This window comes from Bison bison, unplaced genomic scaffold (genome assembly GCF_000754665.1).
Source record: "Bison bison bison isolate TAMUID 2011002044 unplaced genomic scaffold, Bison_UMD1.0 scf7180017864466, whole genome shotgun sequence".
Classification (NCBI taxonomy): Eukaryota; Metazoa; Chordata; class Mammalia; order Artiodactyla; family Bovidae; genus Bison; species Bison bison.
In genome coordinates this window covers 11,393,142-11,413,655 of record NW_011495027.1, presented here as the reverse complement: position 1 = coordinate 11,413,655, position 20,514 = coordinate 11,393,142, and the positions used below count along the sequence as shown (strand labels likewise).

The window sequence follows — 20,514 nt, the reverse complement described above, 5'->3', positions numbered from 1 at the left end:
CACGTCAGCGGAGCTGGCTCTGTGCCTCCAGAATGTGTTTTCCAAGCATCTCCTGGGCTCCAGCTATTCCAGCAAGTCAAGACCAGACTTGCCTGCCATGTGAAGCTCCAGAGATGTGCATTCCAGATTAGAGTGATTTTCAGAGCCAACCTCAGCAAGCCAGGACCGGTCCTGGCCACAAAACTGGACCACCTGGGGCAGGTGGACAGTGAGGTTCTTAAGAGGACTGAAGTAGACAGTGGACACGTGGCCAAGTACCAGGCTGCTTTCCTCCCAAATACCAGCCCACCCACTTCATCATGGCTGTGCATCAGACCTTAAACATCTCAAACGTAAACCTTCCATTCTAGTTAACCAGAATAGTGTTCTGATATGTCTATAAAAACCATTAACAGTGCTGTCTGTGTACCATGGTATAAGTGCTTCACAGATATTGATCCATTTCATCCTTATTAACCTCTCATCATACATTATTATCCTCATTGTAAAGACCGGGAGCTCTGCAGAGAGGTAAAGTCACTTGCCCTAAGCCACACAGCTGGTGAGTGGCACAGTGGCCTGTGGATGTAGCGGCCAGGCTGGCCTGAACTCTTAAAGGCTGTGCTGTAACTTTCGTTGGTATTAGAGTTATGGAAATGCCAGCAATAGGAAAGTAGTAGTTAGACTCAGATTTCCGTGAGAAGCAACAATTATAGTAATTAATGAACTTTCCAGCTACTCTTCAGTGTGGCTGGACAGTTGTGGACCTCATCCATCCCTTTCTTTGCCATAGTTATCACTTACCTGCCTCTCATCTCAGACCCCAATGCTAACGACTGGGACCAGATCAAGTTTTAGAAGTGGAGCCATGTGAGTGGTAATTCTGATACAGTAGTTGCTAAGCCCTCCTCCTTTCCTTCCTTCCTTCCTTTTCTTTCTTGATCAAGGTATGCTTATTACTTAACTTACGTACACAGCACTTTTTATTACACCCTTCTGTCCCCCTCCTAAAAAAAAGCAACTGCTCTCAAATCTCTGATAGATCCAACTCAGGCAAGATGTGGAGTAGAAGATGTATGTCCAGACTGCATCTTTCTTTTATGGGGGCTGTGAGTGGGATTGGTCCCTAGAATGAACCTGTCAAGGCTCGTGGGCAGAATGTTCTTGATCCAAAGCCTAGCATCTTCCCTCCCTCTGGAAGTTGTGGCCCAGCTGCTGTGTGCGGAGGAGATCGGGGTGGCCAGAGCCTGTGCTGGTGCAGAGAAACCGAAGTCCCTTGTCTGTGGTCTCCCCTAAAGATAAGAGGCTTGAGAGACAAGGAATCAGACTTGTCTTCTTGGAATGAAGTTCAAAGTTAAGGACAAATGGAGAATTTGAGCCTGAAGAAAAAGTTGTACAACTATAAGGTGGCCATTAGGAACATCTATAGCATCTGTTTGAGAGACTGATTGTTCCTAATTATTTCCGTGCTGTCTCCGTCTGCAGTTGAAGAATGTAAAGTCCAAAGGGCTGGTGAGCAGTGCACTTCTGTCCAGTGTAATCTGAGAGCAGAGCTGAAATTACACATGCCTGGGTACATGGTGCCCAGTGCAGACTGAGAATGACTGTGTCCAGCCAGTCTTTGAAGCACATTGAATTCAGAAGATGTGTGTGGAAACATATGTGAAAGAGCTGGAAGAGATCAGCCTGGGGAGAAGGCTATGGGGACTCGACCGGGTATGGAAGATGTGCTGTGTCCTCCCTATTTTCCCAAGATTGGAAGCTGTCGGAGGGCTGGGACCTGTCCCTCATTCAGTCTCTCATGCTGAATTCTCGGCTGTGCATAAACTAACAGTGTATGAGTGAGAGCTGCTCTCCTCTAGGCTCTCCTTAGAAGGTAATTTAAGGAAGGCCGGGAGGATTCATTAGTAGTATCAATTAGAATTTCAGAGGACATGGATGACCATGCAAATGGGATAAAAACCAGGGGGGTTCAGGATGGGGGACACATGTACACCCATGGCTGACTCATGTGAATGTATGGCAAAAACCACTGCAATACAGTAATTAGCCTCCAATTAAAACAAAACAAACAAACAAAACATTGCTGAGGTACTGTTGTGTTACCTTAAATCACTAGAATTTACTTCGTAGCCAGTGAAAGTGAAGTCACTCAGTCGTGTCCGACTCTTTGCAACCCGTGGACTGTAGCCCACCAAGCTCCTCCGTCCATGGGATTCTCCAGGCAAGAATACTGGAATGGGTTGCCATTTCCTTCTCCAGGGGATCTTCCTGACCCAGGGATGGAACCCAGGTCTCCCACATTGCAGGCAGACGCTTTAACCTCTGCGCCACCAGGGAAGCCCCATAAGACCCCCAAATTATCCAAGATGGTGGCATTTCAGAAGAAATTTCAAATGCCTGCCGGATGGGAGCAATTAAGTGGAAGGGTGCGCCATTAGCAAAGTTTCTGTTGTTTGGGGGAAGCCATCTGAATTCTGCCAAGTGTCACAGGTCTGGTCATTCCTGGTCATTTCTGGTCCTCAAGGTGCACAAGTAGCAGTCACAGTGCAGTCAGATGGATACATTTCGCCAACCTTTCTATGGTCACCCCTCACCACCCATGGGGTTGCTAGCTGATCAAAATACTTACCTACAGTGGCAAAATCAGAGTCACCAAGGTCAAGAGTTCATAAAACAGGCACTTGAGAAAAATAAAAGTTGTGTTAATATATATGATTAAAACTACAAGTGAAAGTTCTAGAAGGAATAACCACTCCAAATAACCCTCCAAATAACCACTATTTCATCATGAGGGTGACCAGTCACCTGTGGGTGACTTTTGACTCGCCTCTTCAGTTGTTTGGGAGACACCGCCCATGTCATCTGCTGAAGCAGACGCTCCCAGTAGCCCACCTGCCTCCTTTTAATGCGGTAGAACCAGCCCTCACCAGCTTGAAATAAGGAGCCCTTTGCAGTTCTTGCTCACTGTGGCTCTGTCTCCCCCGCTCCCCTCTCCCCTCTCTCTCCCCATCTCCCTCCCTTTTCCTTCTCCTCCTCCTCTTTTAAAATACAAGTCTAGACAACTGTGTAACCTCCTGACTTTTCACAAATTATGCAAGAGCTTAAGGGCTTATTTTTTGAAGTCTGGTTTCTGTCCCAGATTATTTGAGAGGGTCGGTCTTTCTGATCTTTTCTCTCTTCTCTAGGTACCTCCCTAGAGTGCCTCTCAAGTCCATAGGGGAAGAGAGCAGTAATTGTGCACTTTCCTCTAAGGACAGAAATAACAGAGCTGATTTTATATTTTCGGTAACAAGTGTGAACAATATTATCTCAAAACCTAGAGTAAAAGATTGTCATGTATAAATGTTAAAAACAACTTTGATGTTGATGAGATGCGAGAAAGAGAGAGAGGGTGAGGGTGGGGGGACATGGCCTGGGTGTTGGGTAGCAGGGAGCAAGGAGAATGCAAACAGAAGTACGGCAATAGCTTCAGGGCTTAGGGCAAATGCAGTTTCAGTGGAGGGTTATACAGAGGATGGGACCTGCTGGTTGCTGCATTTTCAGGGCTCAGGACAAGGGATTTAGGCTGGGCATACAGATTGCCAGGGTGGCTAAATAGAGGCCTGGGTCACAGTATCAGCTAGGATTTAACTCAGCTGCTAGTGAGAGGAACACTGAAAATAACAGGCTTAAAAAAGAGAGGTTACATGGAAGACCTGGAAATGGGCAATCTGGGGCTGGGGTGTTGGCCTTACTGCTGTGAGGGACCTGGGCTTGTTCAGGCCTTCTGCCCACCCAACCCCCCACCCCCATTCCTGTGGCTTGGCTTCTTCCTCATGCTCCAGGATGGTGTTGCAGCTCCAGCCATCACATCTCAGCTTGCAAGTCCCACCAGCGTGGCAGTTTATCTTTCTTTGGCCAGAACTTGGTCATGTGGCTGCACCTCCCAGTAAGAGAGGGAGATTGAGGAATATCATCCTGTAGCTGTATGGCAACACACCCAACTATAACAGGGTTTCAGATAATTTGAGAGGAAACAGAACTTTCATAACTAAGAAAAGTCACAGACCTTCCTCATCTTGGGTTATCTGTTCATTCAGTGAGTAGGGAGTAGCCCACGTGTTCATGCACTTCTCGAGGGCAACAGCAAGGTAGGCAGATGGGCTCTGGTCTCGTGAAGCTGATTATCTAGCAGGAGGTGAGACAGACAATAAATGAATGGCACACGTGGCCTGGATGACAGCCTACATTCTGTACTCAAGTCTTCCCCAGGAGCTCTCTTCAGATGTACCTGTACATAATTAATGATCGAAGCCAACAGTGTCAGACATCACTGCTAATGCCTGCGGGCGCCGTGGGCAGCCAGCATCAGCATCACTTTGATAGGAATTCAGCTCATCCATCAAACATTCCCGAGGGCCTGCACTGTGAGGAGTGGAGGGGAAGGGGAGGGGGGAGAAGTAAACAATTAGTAAGCCAGAGCCTCACCTCGAAAGTGGCCCAGGAGTCATTCTACTGCCAGTGCCCTCATGGGTTGAGGATAAGAATCCAGCAGTAAAATCCCAAGTCTTTTTCTTCTTCTTTTTTAAAAAAAAATTTTATTTATTTTCTTTTGGCTCTGCCAGGTCTTCATTGCTGTGCGGGCTTTTCTCTAGTGGCAGTGCTCAGACGTCTCATTGCAATGGCTTCTCTCGTTGCAGAGCACAGACTCTAGGTTGCGCCGGCTTCAGTAGTTGAGGTCCCAGGCTCTAGAGCTCTAGCTCAGTAGTTGTGGAACGTGGGCTTAGTTGCTCTGCGGCCTGTGGGAACTTCTGGATCAGGGATCAAACCTGTGTCTCCTGAATTGGCAGGGGGATTCTTTACCACTGAGCCACCGGAGAAGCCCCCAGGTCTTTTCCTCGATTGAAGGCAGTTTGGGGGCTCTTTCCTTGCTAAGGTGCAGGGCAGAGTGATGAGGATATTTTGTGAGTCCTACAGGCTTTTGAGGCCAACCTGGGGAAATTGAGAAAATACAAGGACATGACCTTTTCCTTCTTGTATGACCTTCAGCCATAGTCCCTGAGCCTGGTTTTGCTAGGAGCCAGGCAGGTGTCCAAGTTCAGTTTATATGTTGTAAGTGGGCGTGGGTTCTAAATTAAACCCCAGTGAGTGCTACCCACCCAGAACTCCTGTCCCGGCCGATGGGCAAAGACCTAGATACAGTGATTCTCAAACTGCCTGAAGGGAAGAGCCAGTTCTTTAAGTTTCAATTTCCAGTCTGTTATAAGAAAAATGAAATATTAGAAAAATGAGATTAAAATTACATACAAAACACAAACTCAAGACTTCTGTTAGTAGATGCAGGAGACATTACCCTGTCCAATTGCTCTGGAGTTGGCCAGTAGCAAAAAATTCAGGTCCTCAAGGCAGCGCTTTGGACAGTATTGTCCCTCCAGGTCCAGGTGGGGACCGTGGCCTTCCCAGCTGTGTGTCAGGACAGTTCAGAAGGAGAATGAGGAAGCTCCCTAGGCAACTTCGATATTCCTCATGCCCCACACATCTCTCTCCCTGGTGCCCCCCACCCTGCTCCCCACATTTTCAGCTGCTACACGAGCAGACGGTAAAAGGAACAGCTTGGCTAACTCTGCTGTCATAGTCCCTGTGTGCAGGTGAAAATTTTACTGCACACTTGCAGCCAGAGAAATGAAAGGTCACAGCTAATTGTAATCATTATCCAGGCTCCCCTACCTGACCGGGGCTTTGGGCATATACCGCTTTGATAGCAAAGCAGCTGACTGCAAGGCCGTCTTCTCCGGGTGGCTGGCCTGGGCTCGCCAGTCTGAGCAGGGTGGGAAGGTCACTGGTGACTGGGGTCCCTGTGTTGCAGTTCTCCAAGGAGAGGCACGTCATGGACAGGACCCCCGAGAGGCTGAAGAAGGAGCTGGAGGAGGAGCTGCTGCTGAGCAGTGAGGATCTGCGCAGCCACGCCTGGTACCACGGCCGCATCCCCCGACAGGTACCCGCCCGCACACAGGGTCATGTGCCCAGGGCCATTAGGAGCAAGCTCCAGTTCAGCCCAAATGAAATAATATGAAGTGGCTTGCGGTGACTTAACGTAGGCCCATTTCTAAGGAGATCTTGGGAAGAGCTAAGGTCAGGAATTCAAAGTCCATTTGCCTGTGGCCAGTGAGGGGATGAAGGAAAAGCAGGTGTTCTGTGGTCTGTAAACACGGGCCCAGCGGGAGGCAGCCATGCAGGGTGGCACCTCGGGGAGTATGAGGGCGGGCTGTGGTTCAGCTAATTGAACTCTTGGCCAGCTGCCTGCAGCCTCATACCCTGTGGAGCCTGCTTCCTTCTTAAGGCCGTGGTTTAATTTCAGGTGAAAAGAGGGTATCATCAGGGCAGGTAACCCAGAGAAATAGGCCGCCTGTGCCCTAGTGGGGCCGGCAATTATTCATTCTCTACCCTTGCCCTATCCGGGCCCTGGCCCAGAAATAGGGAAGAGGAATTATACCAGCGACCACAGACATGGCCAGACAGACTCATGGCCAGAATATACTTTGTGTGATTGTCCTTTGGGTCATAGCCATGAATAATGTTTTTGTATTTAATAGTATAGAAATTGAAAAATAAGTGCAGAATTGAGGTATAGAATTTTCCTTGAGTTTTTATTGTAACATGATCCGACCAGTCAGTCACTCAGGACCACAGGACAGGAAAGGGGGGGTGGGGGAGGGGCATCATATTGTGAATGGGTTTGTTTTGTTTTTAATGTAGCAGATTCTCAGCACCATCAAAGAAATAATTCTTATTTCAACTTTGTTTTTCTTCTTTGAGCTTAAAATTGATGATAGAAAATAGAATTAAAAAAGGAGCAAATTAAACTCTCACCCATAATTCTCCCTTCTGGAGATAACCACTATGAATATTTTGATATAAATCCTGCCAGACTTTTCCAAATCAAGCTTGAGCTCATTTTGCCTATAACTTAGCAGCCCACTTTCTTCCCGTAATGATGTAACCTGGGAATTTTCTCCTGCTATGAAATGTTGTTCTCAGCCAACCCCCATTGTCTGCATCCATTGTATGTTTGCTCTGCTCTGTATTGGGCACTCTCCCAACACCCTTTAAGATAACTACTGTGTTCATCACTATCATCATTTCCTCAGGCTCAATTCCAAGAAGTGGAATTTCTGTGTGAAAACATTTTTAAGGCTAAGATGCAATTTTAAGGTAACCATGGTAACATACTATTCTGAGCTAGCTGATCAAATGTTGGCAGGTCCTGGAAAACTTGTCAAAGTTTATAAATCTGATATCTGTCATCACCATCATTCTCCTTATCATAATCATAAAATTTGTTTCCCACTTGCCATGAGGATAAATTTTCAGCTATACATCATCTAGATTGTATATCTAAAGACTGTAACGATAATAATGATCGTTGTAGTTAACTCTGAAGGGCTTCGCTGGTGGCTCAGATGGTAAAGAAGCCACCTGCGATGCAGGAGACCTGAGTTCGATCCCTGCATTGGGAAGATCTCCTGGAGAAGGGAATGGTTACTCACCCCAGCATTCTTAACTAGAGAATCCCATGGACAGAGGAGCCTGGCAGGCTATATCGTCCATGGGATTGCAAAGAGGCAGACACGACTCTGACTAACACATACATAGTTAACACTTTACTTCTTTAAATTTTTATAGCTACTCTGTAGGAGATATTATCCTGGTTTACAGATGATGTAATGGAGTGTAACTTGTACACGTAACTTGTCTCACAGAAGAGCCAGAATGCAAACCCAGGCAGACTAGCTATGGGAACAACCATTCTATGACACAGTTTAAATTCTCCTTTTGTTACCAACTTCAGTATCCTTATAGCTAATGATTTTTTTAACATCTACTATGTTCCAGTCTCTGTGCTAGTGCTTTGTGTATATTATGTGGCAGTGGTTTAGTTGCTAAGTCGTATCCAACTCTTTGCGAAGCCATGGACTGTAGCCTGCCAGGCTTCTCTGTCTGTGGGGATTCTCCAGGCAAGAATACTGGAGTGGGTAGCCATGCCCTCCTCAAGGGGATCTTCCCAACCCAGGGATCAAACCTAGGTCACCTGAATTGCAGGCAGATTCTTTACCAACTGAGCCACCAGGGATGCCTCGTATATTATGTATGCAAATATATAACCTTCCCAATAACTCTGTGGGATGAGAGACTGGCCACTTTGTTCCAGGCCCACAGAATAATCGTTGTGCCCAGAGCCACCCTCAGAGGTCTAGTTCTACTGTCCCTGGCTTCCACCTGCATGCAGACCCTCCTCCTCCCCACCCACCAGGCCTGGAGAGGGGTTCCTTTGGAGAGGGCTCTGAGGATGACCCATAGATGACAACCAACATCCTCCTCCAGGTGTTGCAGGGAGAGAAAGAATCAGACCCACCAGACACAAATTTAGTTTTATCACTTCACATCCTTCAGGTCTGCATAGATGTCATCTTCTCCTGATACCCTCCTAACCACCATATTTAAAAGGTCAGCCCCCATCCCAATTTACTTTTTCCTTAACTTTACAACATCTGACATGGCATACCTGTTCCTTTTTTGTCCTACTAGAATAGAAGCTCTCCAGTGAAAACAGAAGCTCTGAGCCAGTGGAGGCTCAGCTTCATTCACTATATAAATGCAGTGCCTACAGCAGTACTTGGCACACAGTGTTGCTGTTCAGTCATGTCCGACCCTGCAACCCCATAGACTGCAGCACGCCAAGCTTGCCTGTCCTTCACCATCTCCCCGAGCTTGTTCAAACTCATGTCCATTGAGTCAGTGATGCCACACAGTAGGTGATCAACAAATAGTTCATAAGTGAATGAATCTTCTCAGAATTTGACAAAATAAAGAGCCAACCGAGGAAGAGGAGACATTATAGTCTTGTCCGTAGTGCAGCTAAGCTTGCCTTGCCTGTTCCTCACTCGCCGTTCTGTCCCAAAGGTGTCAGAAAACTTCATGCAGCGAGATGGTGACTTCCTGGTTCGTGATTCTCTGTCCAGCCCGGGAGACTTCGTCCTGACCTGCCAGTGGAAGAACCTCCCTCAGCACTTCAAGATCCGCCGGACGGTGGTGCGGCTCAGCGAGGCCTACAGCCGCGTGCAGTACCAGTTTGAGATGGAGAGCTTCGACTCCATCCCTGGCCTGGTACGCTGCTATGTGGGCAACCGGCGGCCCATCTCGCAGCAGAGCGGAGCCATCATCTTCCAGCCCGTCAACAGGACGGTGCCCCTGCGTTGCCTGGAGGAGCGCTACGGAGCCTCCTCCCCAGACCGGGCCCACGAGGGCAGCCTCACTGAGGGGAGGCCGGATGCGGCCAAGAGGCTGAGCCTCACTGTGGGCGGAACCCAGGCCCGAGAGCAGGGCTTGCCCAGGGGCAACCTCCTCAGGTGAGTTAGGGCCTCCTCGGGTGGTGTTGGGACCATGGGGGCACTCACCTGGCCAGGGCCCAGCTCTGCTCAGCAGACGAGCTTCCCATAGGAGCAGAGGAACAATGAAAGATGTTAGTGGAACTCCAAGTGGCGCTGGAATCGCTGACACAGGGCATTGCACAGTTTCCAGTTGTGCTGTCGCTTCAGTCGTGTCCGGCTCTTTATGACCCCACGGACTGGCCCTTCAGGTTGCTCTGTCCACGGGATTCTCCAGGCAAGAATACTGGAGTGGGTTGCCATGCCCTCCTCCAGGGGATCTTTCCAATCCAGGATCAAGCCTGCGTGTCTTAGGTCTCCTGAGGCAGGTGGGTTCTTTATTACTAGTGCTACTTGGGAAGCTCAGTTGCCAGTTGAGTTGGTGCCAAAAAAAAAAAAATGGTGTTGTTGCTGAGGAAGGGGAAGGCTGACCAGGAGAGACCTTGTGAAGGCGGTACGGATTCCAGCTGGTCTGAAAGCTAGGGGACATTTGGATAGATGCTGCAGAGGGGAGGGTGTCCCCCTGGAGGGAGGGGGCTCAGACAGAGCCTGAGTTGCAGAGTTAGAAAAGGGCAAGCGTGGCTCAGAGTGTGGAAACTGGAGGAACTGGAACAAAGGGTGTGTCCACGCAGGGGGCTGACAGAGGGAGGTTTAGGGAGCTGACCCCACCAGATCAGGGAGGCTTTCGTGCCAGACTTTGAGGTGCCTCAAAGACTTAACATGGGGAATGGAGTGTCCTAAGAACAAGACGGAATGGTGATGTGCAAGAAGGGTGAGAGGGGAGAGGAGCAGGAAGGCAGCTAGTGAGCTATGAAGGATCAGGCTATGCAGATGGAGCAGCGAGGAAAGTCAGGAGGCTCAGAACCAGGCTTCCTGACACCTCTGCTTGTGAGGAGGGGGAGACGGGCAAGTCAGATACCAAAGGAGGGACCAGAGTGGGTAGACTTTGGAGGAAAACCAGTTGCTCCATCTGAGGTGCGACTTTGGGCTTGCAAAGGGCCGGTGTCCAGCAACAGCTCTGGAGTTAGGGAGTGAAGTTAGTCCTGAAAGCTTAGATGAGGACTTGGTCCACACAGAAAGGGTGATTGACTAGGTCAGAAGAGATGAGATTCCTAAGACAGAAGATTTTGAGAGCCTGGGGGCTGCAGGCTGACCCTTGGGGGATCTTGGAGAGAAGAGTTCAGAGAACTGAGTGCTGGGCTAGCCCCACCGTCAATTACAAGTGATGTGCCCTAGGTTAACACTGGACTTGTCTCTCAGGCAGTGAGGAGTCCTTGAGCGTGTTATCTAGCTGCCAAGAAAGAAAAGTTGGCAAGACGCTGTGCATTATATTTATTTTAGACTATGGAAATGATGTTAGAAAAAAAGCAAATTCAAATGATTTTCTTATTCGAGTTCAAAGTGGGTCAAAAGCAGAGACAACTTGCAACATCAACAATGTATTTGGCCCAGGAACTTTGAATGACTGTACAATGCAGTGGTGGTTCAAGAAGTTTTGCAAAGGAGATGAGAGCCTTGAAGATGAGGAGCATAGTGGCCGGCCATTCAAAGTTGACGACAATCATCTGAGAGCATCTTTGAAGCTCCTCTTACAACTACATGGGAAGTTGCCAAAGAACTCATGCTATGGTGGTTCCGCACTTGAAACAAACTGGAAAGATGAAAAAACTTGATAAGTGGATACCTCATGAACTGACCACAAATTTAAAAAACTGTCATTTTGAAGTGTCATCTTCTCTTACTCTATGCAACCACCATGAACCATTTCTCAATCTGATTGTGACGCACGACAAAAAGTGGATTATATACAACAGCTGACAACAACCAGCTCAGCGGTTGGACCGAATAGAAACTCCAAAGCATTTCCCAAAGCCAGACTTGCACCAAAAAACGGTCATGGTCACTGTTTGGTGGTCTGCTGCCAGTCTGTTCCGTAACAACTTTCTGAATCCCAGTGAAACCATTACATCTGAGAAGGAAGCTCAGCAAATCAATGAGATGAACCAAAAACTGCAACAGCTGCAGCCGGCATTGGTCATCAAAAGTGAAAGTGAAGTCACTCACTCGTGTCTGACTCTTTGCGACCCCGTGGACTGTAGCCCGCATGGCTCCTCCATCCATGGGATTCTCCAGGCAAGAACACTGGAGTGGGTTGCCATTTCCTTCTCCAAGGGATCTTCCTAACCCAAGGATTGAACCTGGGTCTCCCACATTGCAGGCAGACGCTTTAACCACCAGGGAAGCCGCATTGGTCATCAGAAAGGGCCCAATTTTTCTCCACACCACCTGACCATATGTCACACAACCAACACTTCAAAAGTTGAACAAATTGGGCTGCAGAGTTTTGTCCCATCCACCATATTCACCTGACCTCTCACCAACCGACTACTGCTTCTTCAATCATCTCAACAACTTTTCGCAGGGAAAATGCTTCCACATCCAGCAGGAGGAAGAAAATGCTTTCCAAAAGAGTTCATTGAATCTCAAAGCATGGATTTTTATGCTACAGGAATAAACAAACTTATTTCTCCTTGGCAAAGAAACATGTTGATTGTAATGGTTCGTATTTTGATTAATAAAGATGTGTTTGAGCCTAGTTATAAGATTTAAAATTCATAGTCCAAAGTTGCAATTACTTTTGTACCAGCCTAATATTAAAACACTATCTTCTGTTCTTTTGGGAGTTGGGGTTGGTTGATCAACTAATGAGTAGGGAGTTAATGTGAACAGAGCCAGAGTGACCCGCAGAACCCCTGCTAGGAACAGTGCTGGGAAGGAAGGCCCCTTGGTCTACCCTCAACAACCTGAATTTAAAATACAAAAAAAAATTTTTAAGATAAAAATGAAAGAAAAGCTTAGAAAGTCTCCTTGTTGATAACACAAAGCTAACAGAGCCACTCTTGGGGATTGCCCTTTGAAAGCAGAGCTTGCTAAGCCTTATCACACTTGGCATAGGCTGCAGGTCCAGAAAGACCTAGATGTGGGGGTGGGGTGGACTCAACACGGAAGAGGCTGGAAGCCCTGCCCCTCCGCCCGCCAGTGGCTCCCCACATTCCCTGACGTCAGGCCAGATGGTTGCCCCCACCCCCCCAAAAAGGTGTGCGCTTGGCCAGGTTACATTCCAGGCCAGTGTATGACCACGGAGTCTGACTGCTGGTGGGGATCACTGCTTAAATATCGCTTCACTGAAACCACTGTCTTTTGGAATTTGCCCTCTGCCCAGCCTTATCTCTGAGGGGTTGCTGGAGTTTGGGGGCTGTTTGGTTTTGTTTTGTTTTTTTTTTCCCCCTCTGGTTGTCTGCAAAGGTAGGAAAGAACTTTCACAATTTCTGTAACATAAGTTTGGGGGTTGGGGGTGGTGACTAATAAAGTTCATTACCACTCAACTGGTGAAGTGCTTTCTGTTTTAGCTAACGGGAGATTCTGTTCTTTGGTGCTAATTAGAGTAATTCCTGATCTGAACGGGCAGAGTTAGAGCCATGCTGGCGAACTGTGTCACTAGGGTCTGCTGGGCCTGCTTGCCCTGCGCTGCTGTGCTCTGTGCTTCCCAATCAGAGAAACTGCCAGTCTGAACTGGCAAGGGGCAGAGCCATGCTGGTGAATCGTGTTGTTAGGGTCTACTTTCCCTGTGATGCTGTGTCCTGTGCCTCCCAGCTTGCTTGATGACCCCACGGCCCTTTCCCTGACTCAGCCCAAGGAGGCTGGCCAGGGGATCCCCCAGTGGGGTCCTTCTGAATGGGTATGACAGCCTCCCTGGGCAATCCTGCAGGTTATTTGGGGGACACTGAACTTTCCACTGGAAACTGCCCCACAGCCTCCTTCCTAACTGTGACACTGAAAGGCTTGGTGGAAAACGCGTGTTAGTTATACAAGTCATTCCTCCTGGGTCTGTAAGTAATTTTAGGCGCTGTTGAAAGTACACATTCCAGCTTATCAGATTTTCCTGAGAGTATCTTGAAGCCTTTACCCTGCTCTGCTTAACAGGATGGAAAGACTCAGAAGCAGCAGCCGGGGATCTAACTGGATGGGTCCTGGGGACACAGCAAGGAGTCCATGGCACAGTCATGTACTAATCACCCCCATCAGTGATTTCCTCCTCCAGCCAACATTCCTTTACTCTTAGGCTATATGGGAGTGCTCTCATTCTGAGCAGTCTTTTTCTTTTTTTAAACTTTCCATGATGTTGCCTAAAGGTTTTACGATTTAATGACATGTTTCTGCCCTATTTGTCTTTTGCTTCAGAAATAAAGAGAAGAGTGGGAGCCAGCCAGCCTGCCTGGATCACATGCAGGACAGAAGAGCCTTGTCCCTCAAAGCCCACCAGTCAGAAAGTTACCTGCCAATTGGTAAGTCTTTGGGAATTTGGGGGGAGGAGGGTGATGGTGTTCCCCTGATTTTCTGCAGGCTGTCTCCCCTGCTCCTTCTGGTCACCTAATTTGGGAAAGACATAAGACTCCACATCTGGAGGCTGAGGGGTTCATAGAACTGTATCCAGATGCAAATCACTGAGCTGGATGCTGTGTGTGTGTGTGTGTGTGTGTGTGTGTGTGTGTGTGTGTGTTACTCAGTTGTGTCCGACTCTTTGCAACTCCATGTACTCTGTGTGTGTGTGTGTGTTAGTCACTCAGTCGTGTCCAATTCTTTGTGAGCCCATGGACCAGATTCCTCTGTCCATGGAATTCTCCAGGCAAGAATACCGGAGTGGGTTGCCATCTCCTTCTCCAGGGTATCTTCCCAGCCCAGGGATCAAACCCAGGTCTCCAGCATTACAGGCAGATTCTTTACCATCTGAGCCACAGGAGAGCCTGGATGCTTAATGTGTGCTAGCTTTTAAGCCTCATAAGAAGCCTTAAAGGTGAGCATGGTTATCCTCTTTTTGGTGAGGAGACTGAGGCATGGATATAATTGACCTGTAGATGCATCTGTCTAGTAAGTGGTGAAGCCAGCCTTTGAACCTAGGTTTCCTGACTCTGAGCCCAACTGCAAACTGGTGGTCATCATGACAAACGTGCCTTCCCCTTAGTCTCCTCCCTGGGGAGAGGGTGAATGGGTCAGTCCAGGGGTTCCTGGTAGAAACCCCGCCTCCTCTCCATTCTGCTGTCACAGCTGGAAGAGTGAGATGGTGTGGGATGTGGGGGAACCAGGTAAGCAATTGTGTTAATAGGCAATGGGATTGTTTTTCATTATTTTTGTAATGGACCTTCCTTGGGGAACCACAGGATGATTTTTCCTGTCACCCCTTCATAAACTGTTTGAAAGTGGGTTTTCTCAGCATCTTTTTCTCCCTTCCGCATGTGTCTCTGTCTCTTCTTAAAGCTGGCAGGATCCACTCTGGCTTTGAAAGTGACTCAGACCCCTCCCCCTTTTATACTATGTGACTAAAGACATGTTTCTTAGGGTAAGGTTAGATTACTCACCACCCTCCAAGCTCGATGTATTTCCCTGTTTTGACTGTATAACCTTCTGTGACCATAAAATGGCATTGCTGCCCAGCTGTGGGTAGTCACCAGGATTTAGAATTCCCCAAGAAGTGGCGTGGGGCCACCTATGCCCTTGAGATGCTCTTGACTGCTCTAGACCAGACCTGCAGTGGTCATACTGGCTGGTCTTTTGTGGGTAAAAATCAAAGCCCTAGAGTATGAATTGAGGGCCAGAAGCTGTCACTCTAATTTTGTCTGTTTTGTGTTTTCCTCACAGCTGAGCTTTTTCTGACCCTCTGTTATCCTCCACAGGTGGTAAGCTGACTCCTCAGTCCCCAAGTGTGGGCACAAGCCCCTGCCCAAACTCACCAGTGTTCAGGACGGGCAGCGAGCCCACTCTGAGTCCAGCTGTGGTGCGGAGGGTCTCCTCAGACGCTAGGCCAGGGGAGGCGCTGAGGGGCTCAGACAGCCAGCTATGCCCCAAGCCGCCCCCCAAGCCCTGCAAGGCACCCCTGCTCAAAGCTCCCCCGTCTCCATCTTTCTGGCTCAACTCTGAAGCCAACTACTGCGAACTGAACCCAGCCTTGGCGGCCAGCTATGATGGGGCATCTAGGCTGCCCTTCTGTGCCCAGGACAGCTACGTGGAGTTGCTGACAGCCAAGCAGAATGGGGGGCTGGGCACCCGGAACTCTGACACCAGCTACTTGATCCTTGATGATGATGATAGGACAAGGCCTTGGAAGCCGCCGCCAGCCCCAGGAGACACAGTGGGGGAGGACCAGGACACATTTGTGATGCCCCTCCTAGAGACCACCTCTTCGTTCAAGCCCAATGACTTTGAGTCGAAGCTGCTTCCTCCTGAGAACAAGCCCCTGGAAACTTCGATGCTGAAACGTGCAAAAGAACTGTTCACCAACAGTGACCCCAAGGTCATTGCCCAGCACTTGCTCAGCGTGGACTGCAAGGTAGGTGCCGGAGGAATTTCCAGATGCTTGAAAGGGGGTTCTGTCTGGGCCTCATTCTGCCTTACCTTGTGGCTTGTTTGCTCATAGGACAATGGAGATGATGACCTGGGTGTGGGATTTATTGAAGGGGTGGGAACCCAGGCTGTGACAACCCTTGCCCAGGCAGGAAGCTTGTGAAATTCACCTGGGACAGAAGGATACAGGGCCACCCAGGACCCTGCTCTCCTCCCCCAACCCCTGCCGTGCCCTTCTCCCAGCTCGTGTGGATTTTCAATTCTCCCCCTGCCTGAACTCCATCAGAACTGGTGAAGTCAAGTCCAAAGAAGAGTACATTGTAGATGAAAATGGAGTTTCTGGAGTAGCAGAGCCTTCGTGGTTTTTATTTCATTATATGCCACATATGTACATTATATATTTATTTTTATTGTTATGAAAATGGTCTTTAGGGTAAAATTTTTAAAGTTACTTGCTCAGTTGAGAAAAAATATAAAACAATTATAAAAGATATCATTTTAGAAAAATTACACAACACAGATTAGGAGAAAAAAAATGAAAACCACACAAAATCCAGTTTCTTGGTGATCACCGTTGTTAACATTTGTTCCGCCAATAGATGTGTAAATAATTGCACGCATATCTATTTGTTTACCACAGAAATGCCACAGGCCTATGCATACCACTTCAAACCTTTTTTGTCTTTCATGGAACAACATAGCATGACTATCTTTCCATGTGACTATATAAACCTGTGTTTACATCATCATTTTTAAAAAAATTATCATTTTTGATGCATTTCTTTTAGATATGGGTGGCTTTTGTTCATAGCTGGCCCCAAGACAACCTCATCCTTCAGAGAGTAATTTCTCGAAAGCAAGCGTTTAAGGCTGGGGTGTGCTCAGCCCACCCCTCAATATAAGGAGACAGATCCCTTCATTTGAGCAACAGATGAGGCCTTAGATTTAAAGCCCTTTTTCATTTGTAGCTCAGTGAAGTCAATTAGCTTCAAAGGTCAGGGCTTATTGAGGAACTGGTTTTCCTAAATAAATTTCCTGGGTCATGAATCATGGCAGGAAATCTAATCTCCAAGCATTCCCCAGGGAGTTCCTCGGTTGATGGAGGCTCACAGGGCGCATGGGACCTCCCAAAGCTGTCTTGAGGAATATTAAGCAGGCGCTGGCTGTTTCAGGGCAAACAGCCGAGGGGCTGCCAGGAATGAGGCTGTGTTGGAGGAACAAGGACTGTCTGTGTGGTTCACTGGGTGTCCTTGGGCAGGGCCCCAAGTGGTCAGATAATTTTCCTTGTTAAGACCTTACCTCATTCAGAGGGAGCTAAACCTGTTTGGACAGGAAGAGGATTTAGTCTCCTGTTCTAGTTGGTATGAATAGGCCCTGGGTCTGAGACAGCAGAACCACACCAGCAGGCCAGGAGCCTGGTGTGAACCATGCTCTCGGTGGAGGAAGCTCCTTGTGGGAACATGGCTCTGGGTTTACAGAACAGCCTAATTTCTGGGAGGAAATGAATGCTTCCCCGCTGTGTTCTCAGGCAGGACTTGGTAGTAGTCTAGGAGGAGGTGAGAGGCCCGACTGCTCTTCACAGGAGTCTGGAACCTTCCCACTGCCTTGGCAGTCTGTTCTCAGCTGAAGGAATGTGTAGCCTCCTCTTTGTTCTGTTTCTCTGTCTGCATTCTGTCCTCCTGGTGGGGGTCCCACTCCCCCCGTATGCCTTTAGGCCCCCCTGGAAGAGGCGCTGGGTGGAGCCCCCAGGCAGCGAGGCAGAGACCTGAGCGGGAGCCCCCTGACGATGAGCCCACCCCGAGTCCCCAGGGCGGGGCTGTTTCGTCTTCCTTCCGCCCTCATTTCCTTATCCTCTTCCTGAACTACTGACTTCGGGGCTTTGCCAACAGAACAGGAGCAGCAAGCATCTCTAAGAAGTAAAACAAAGGCTGTTGTCACCTAACTGACTCTAACTGCAACCAGACCAGCCCACCCGGAAGCCTAGAGCTGGCCTGGGCAGCATCCAGGGCCCAAATGCTGGTTCCCACCTGTGCCCAGAGCCCAGCCTGTGGGGGCTGTGGGTGGTCCTGAATGCCTGGAGGCAGCAGGGCAAGCCCCTTCGCAGGCTGGGGCTGGGTGGGCGTCCGCTGAGCCGCTCCCACCCTGTGAATGGGTAACGCTCTGCTTTACCCATTTGTCTCTGCAGAAGCTAGAAGGAGACGGGCCCAGTGGCCAAGGGCCTGGCCTCTGGGGGTGAGCTACCTGAGTCTAACCTCCCCCCACCCACCGCCCGCCGCCTCTCAGAGTTTCTAAAGGGAGAAGAGCACCACAACCCAGGTGCTTGTGAAGACTAAAGCCCTCATACAGTGCCTGCCCCAGACAGGCTGAGTGACGGTTCCCTAGTGTTATGTATTGAGCCTTGATTGAACACCAACTGTGGGCCAGGTCAGGTCAGGCCAGGTCATGGTGGGAGAGGCAGGAGCGACAGTGACATAGAATTCGGACCACGGTCCAGGTGGGAAATGCTCTGCAGGGCCTCCAAGGTAGGGTCTCAAACATAGTGGAGGGAGGGGTCAGGGTGGGGATTTCTGAGACAAGCTTTGAAGGCTGAATAGGAGTTGATGATGCAGAACACAAAAGCATCTTCCAGGTGGCAGGCAGCGCACACTTGCAGAGACTGAGAGGCCAGGAACCATGGGAGATTTTATGTTTATGAAGGATTCACTCTGGATGGGTAGTGAGGGAAATGGGGTCTGTAGGGGGAGGGCCTGGCAAATCTGTCTGTCTTTGTTTTTAAATCTCTACTTCTGGGCTCCTTCCAGGTTGCTTCCTTCAGGGCACTCTGCAGTTCAGTGAGGGAGACAGGCCTGTAAGTGCAGAGTGCCCATCAGAGTCCTCTACGGAGGGCAACTGAGACAGCGACCTTATTTCTCGGTAGATGGTTCCTGGCAGCTGGGAAGAAGGCCAGCCAGGCCCCTATCGGGGCTCCACTGGGTCACCACAGCCATTCCCCAGGCAGTCGGATGAAGAGCGGACAAAACTAAGAGACCCTGCAGAGCCAGGATGGCTAAGATCAGGAGAGCAGAAGGCAGCCGGGTCTCATGAGGACGGGTGTCATTCTGCCCTGCCGGGTCCAGCTCACAGTGAATCCTCTAGAAGTGCTCATCCTTCCTCTCCCTCTCTGAGCATCATGGCCCCAGGCTTTCCCAGGAGCCCTAATCCAGGCTGCTCTGTGACCTCAGGACCCCTTGTCCCAGAGCTCAGCCTTGGGGCAACCAGGTGTTGGCTTTTCCTGGTAATACGTCAGGAAAGTGACCAGGGGACTGCATGTTTACACTGAAGGAAAACAGGCAAGAGGGGAATACAGCTTCCAGAATAAAAGCGAATCAATGACAAGCCTGTGACTATTACACAGAGTGTCTGTGGACTGAATGTGTTAGGTTTGGAGCCTCTGACAGGGCAGATGTCTAAACAAGCAAAGAGTGTGTGACTGCAGGTGACCAGGGTGTCCATCTGGGCTGCCTTGCCATGGTCAAGGTGTAAATCTCTTTCCAGAGATCGGGCCAGAATTCTTCCCCCTTTCACATGGCCAGTGATTCATAACTTGGCTTTGTAAATAGCTCGGGTTTTAGGGTCATTTGATCCTTGGCAAAGTCCTTGAGGAAGGTAAACTCAGCAGTTGTTTTAGAGAAGGGGAAACTGAGGCCGAGAGCAGATGAATCCTGCATCTTATTCTGGAGTCTGCACTGGACAGCTCATCCCCAGGACTGATGGTGGTGCCTTTGCTCAACTACAGAAGTTAAAGGTCAAGGTTAATATCAACTAAACTGCCAGATGTTTTTGGTGGACTGTTTTGAAGACACCTGGACTGTTCATATGCTCAGGATAATTATCGTGGAGGACAACTCCACAGGAACAAGGAAAGGAATTGTCCTGTGTCTGCCACATGTCCAGGGATGGTTTGACCCATTATATCTGCTAGTTGGACCTCCCCTGGTGTTTTAGCAGTCAAGAATCTGCCTGCAATGCAGAAGCCACAGGAGATGTGGGTTCAATGGGAAAATCCCCTGGAGGAGGGCATGGCAACCCACTCCAGGATTCTTTCCTGGAGAATCCCATGGACAGCCTGGCAGGCTCCAGTCCATAGGGTTGCAGTCGGACGCAACTGAAGCGACTTAGCACACACACACATCTGCTCATTGCACTGTTAGTATCAACATATCAGTGCTCTGTGAGTGTCACCAGCCCCGTTTTAGAGATGCCCTGACTCAGCTGTAGCATTTGGAAGTAATGTAATAACTATAAGTGGTTAACTAATACCTGATTCCAATAAGCTGTGATCACACACTGGAACTGAGATGGGGAGTGCTGACTGAGACAAACAAACCAGATTTTCTTTAAGGAAGACCTCTCAGGGGGAGAAGTGGGTGTGTTTGAGACCTCAGGTTTCACATAGCCGTACATGTTTCTAATAGTTTCCAGATGTACAGTGCGTTTACTGAGCCCAGGAGAGGCGTAATTACGGGTAATAGGAGCCAGCCCTGCCGTTAAGCGAGAACATAAACGGCAGAGCCTGCAGCAGAGTGGCACTTGGACGCAGCTCCACTTTTCCACTGCCGGGGATCAGTCTGCTCCGTGTGCACATAGCCCTGCTGTTGGCGGCAAATCTAGCAGCAGGATCCAGCCATGTTAGACACAAGCTCGAAGAACCACACTGTTCTCTGGCTGGGCAGAAACACCAAATCTGCAG

General features: G+C 49.0%; 1 protein-coding gene across 5 annotated transcripts in view; it reads left to right on the top strand.

The window, feature by feature from the left end:
- The window catches only part of BCAR3 (breast cancer anti-estrogen resistance 3), a 221,620-nt gene that overhangs the window by 186,581 nt on the left and 14,525 nt on the right, over positions 1 to 20,514 (top strand). For all 5 annotated transcript variants that reach the window (XM_010860468.1, XM_010860471.1, XM_010860469.1 and 2 more), the window contains 4 exons: positions 5,828 to 5,956; positions 8,923 to 9,368; positions 13,629 to 13,732; positions 15,119 to 15,771. In XM_010860468.1, the coding sequence (XP_010858770.1) occupies positions 5,828 to 5,956; positions 8,923 to 9,368; positions 13,629 to 13,732; positions 15,119 to 15,771 (1,332 nt within the window). The remainder of the gene's footprint in view (positions 1 to 5,827; positions 5,957 to 8,922; positions 9,369 to 13,628; positions 13,733 to 15,118; positions 15,772 to 20,514) is intronic.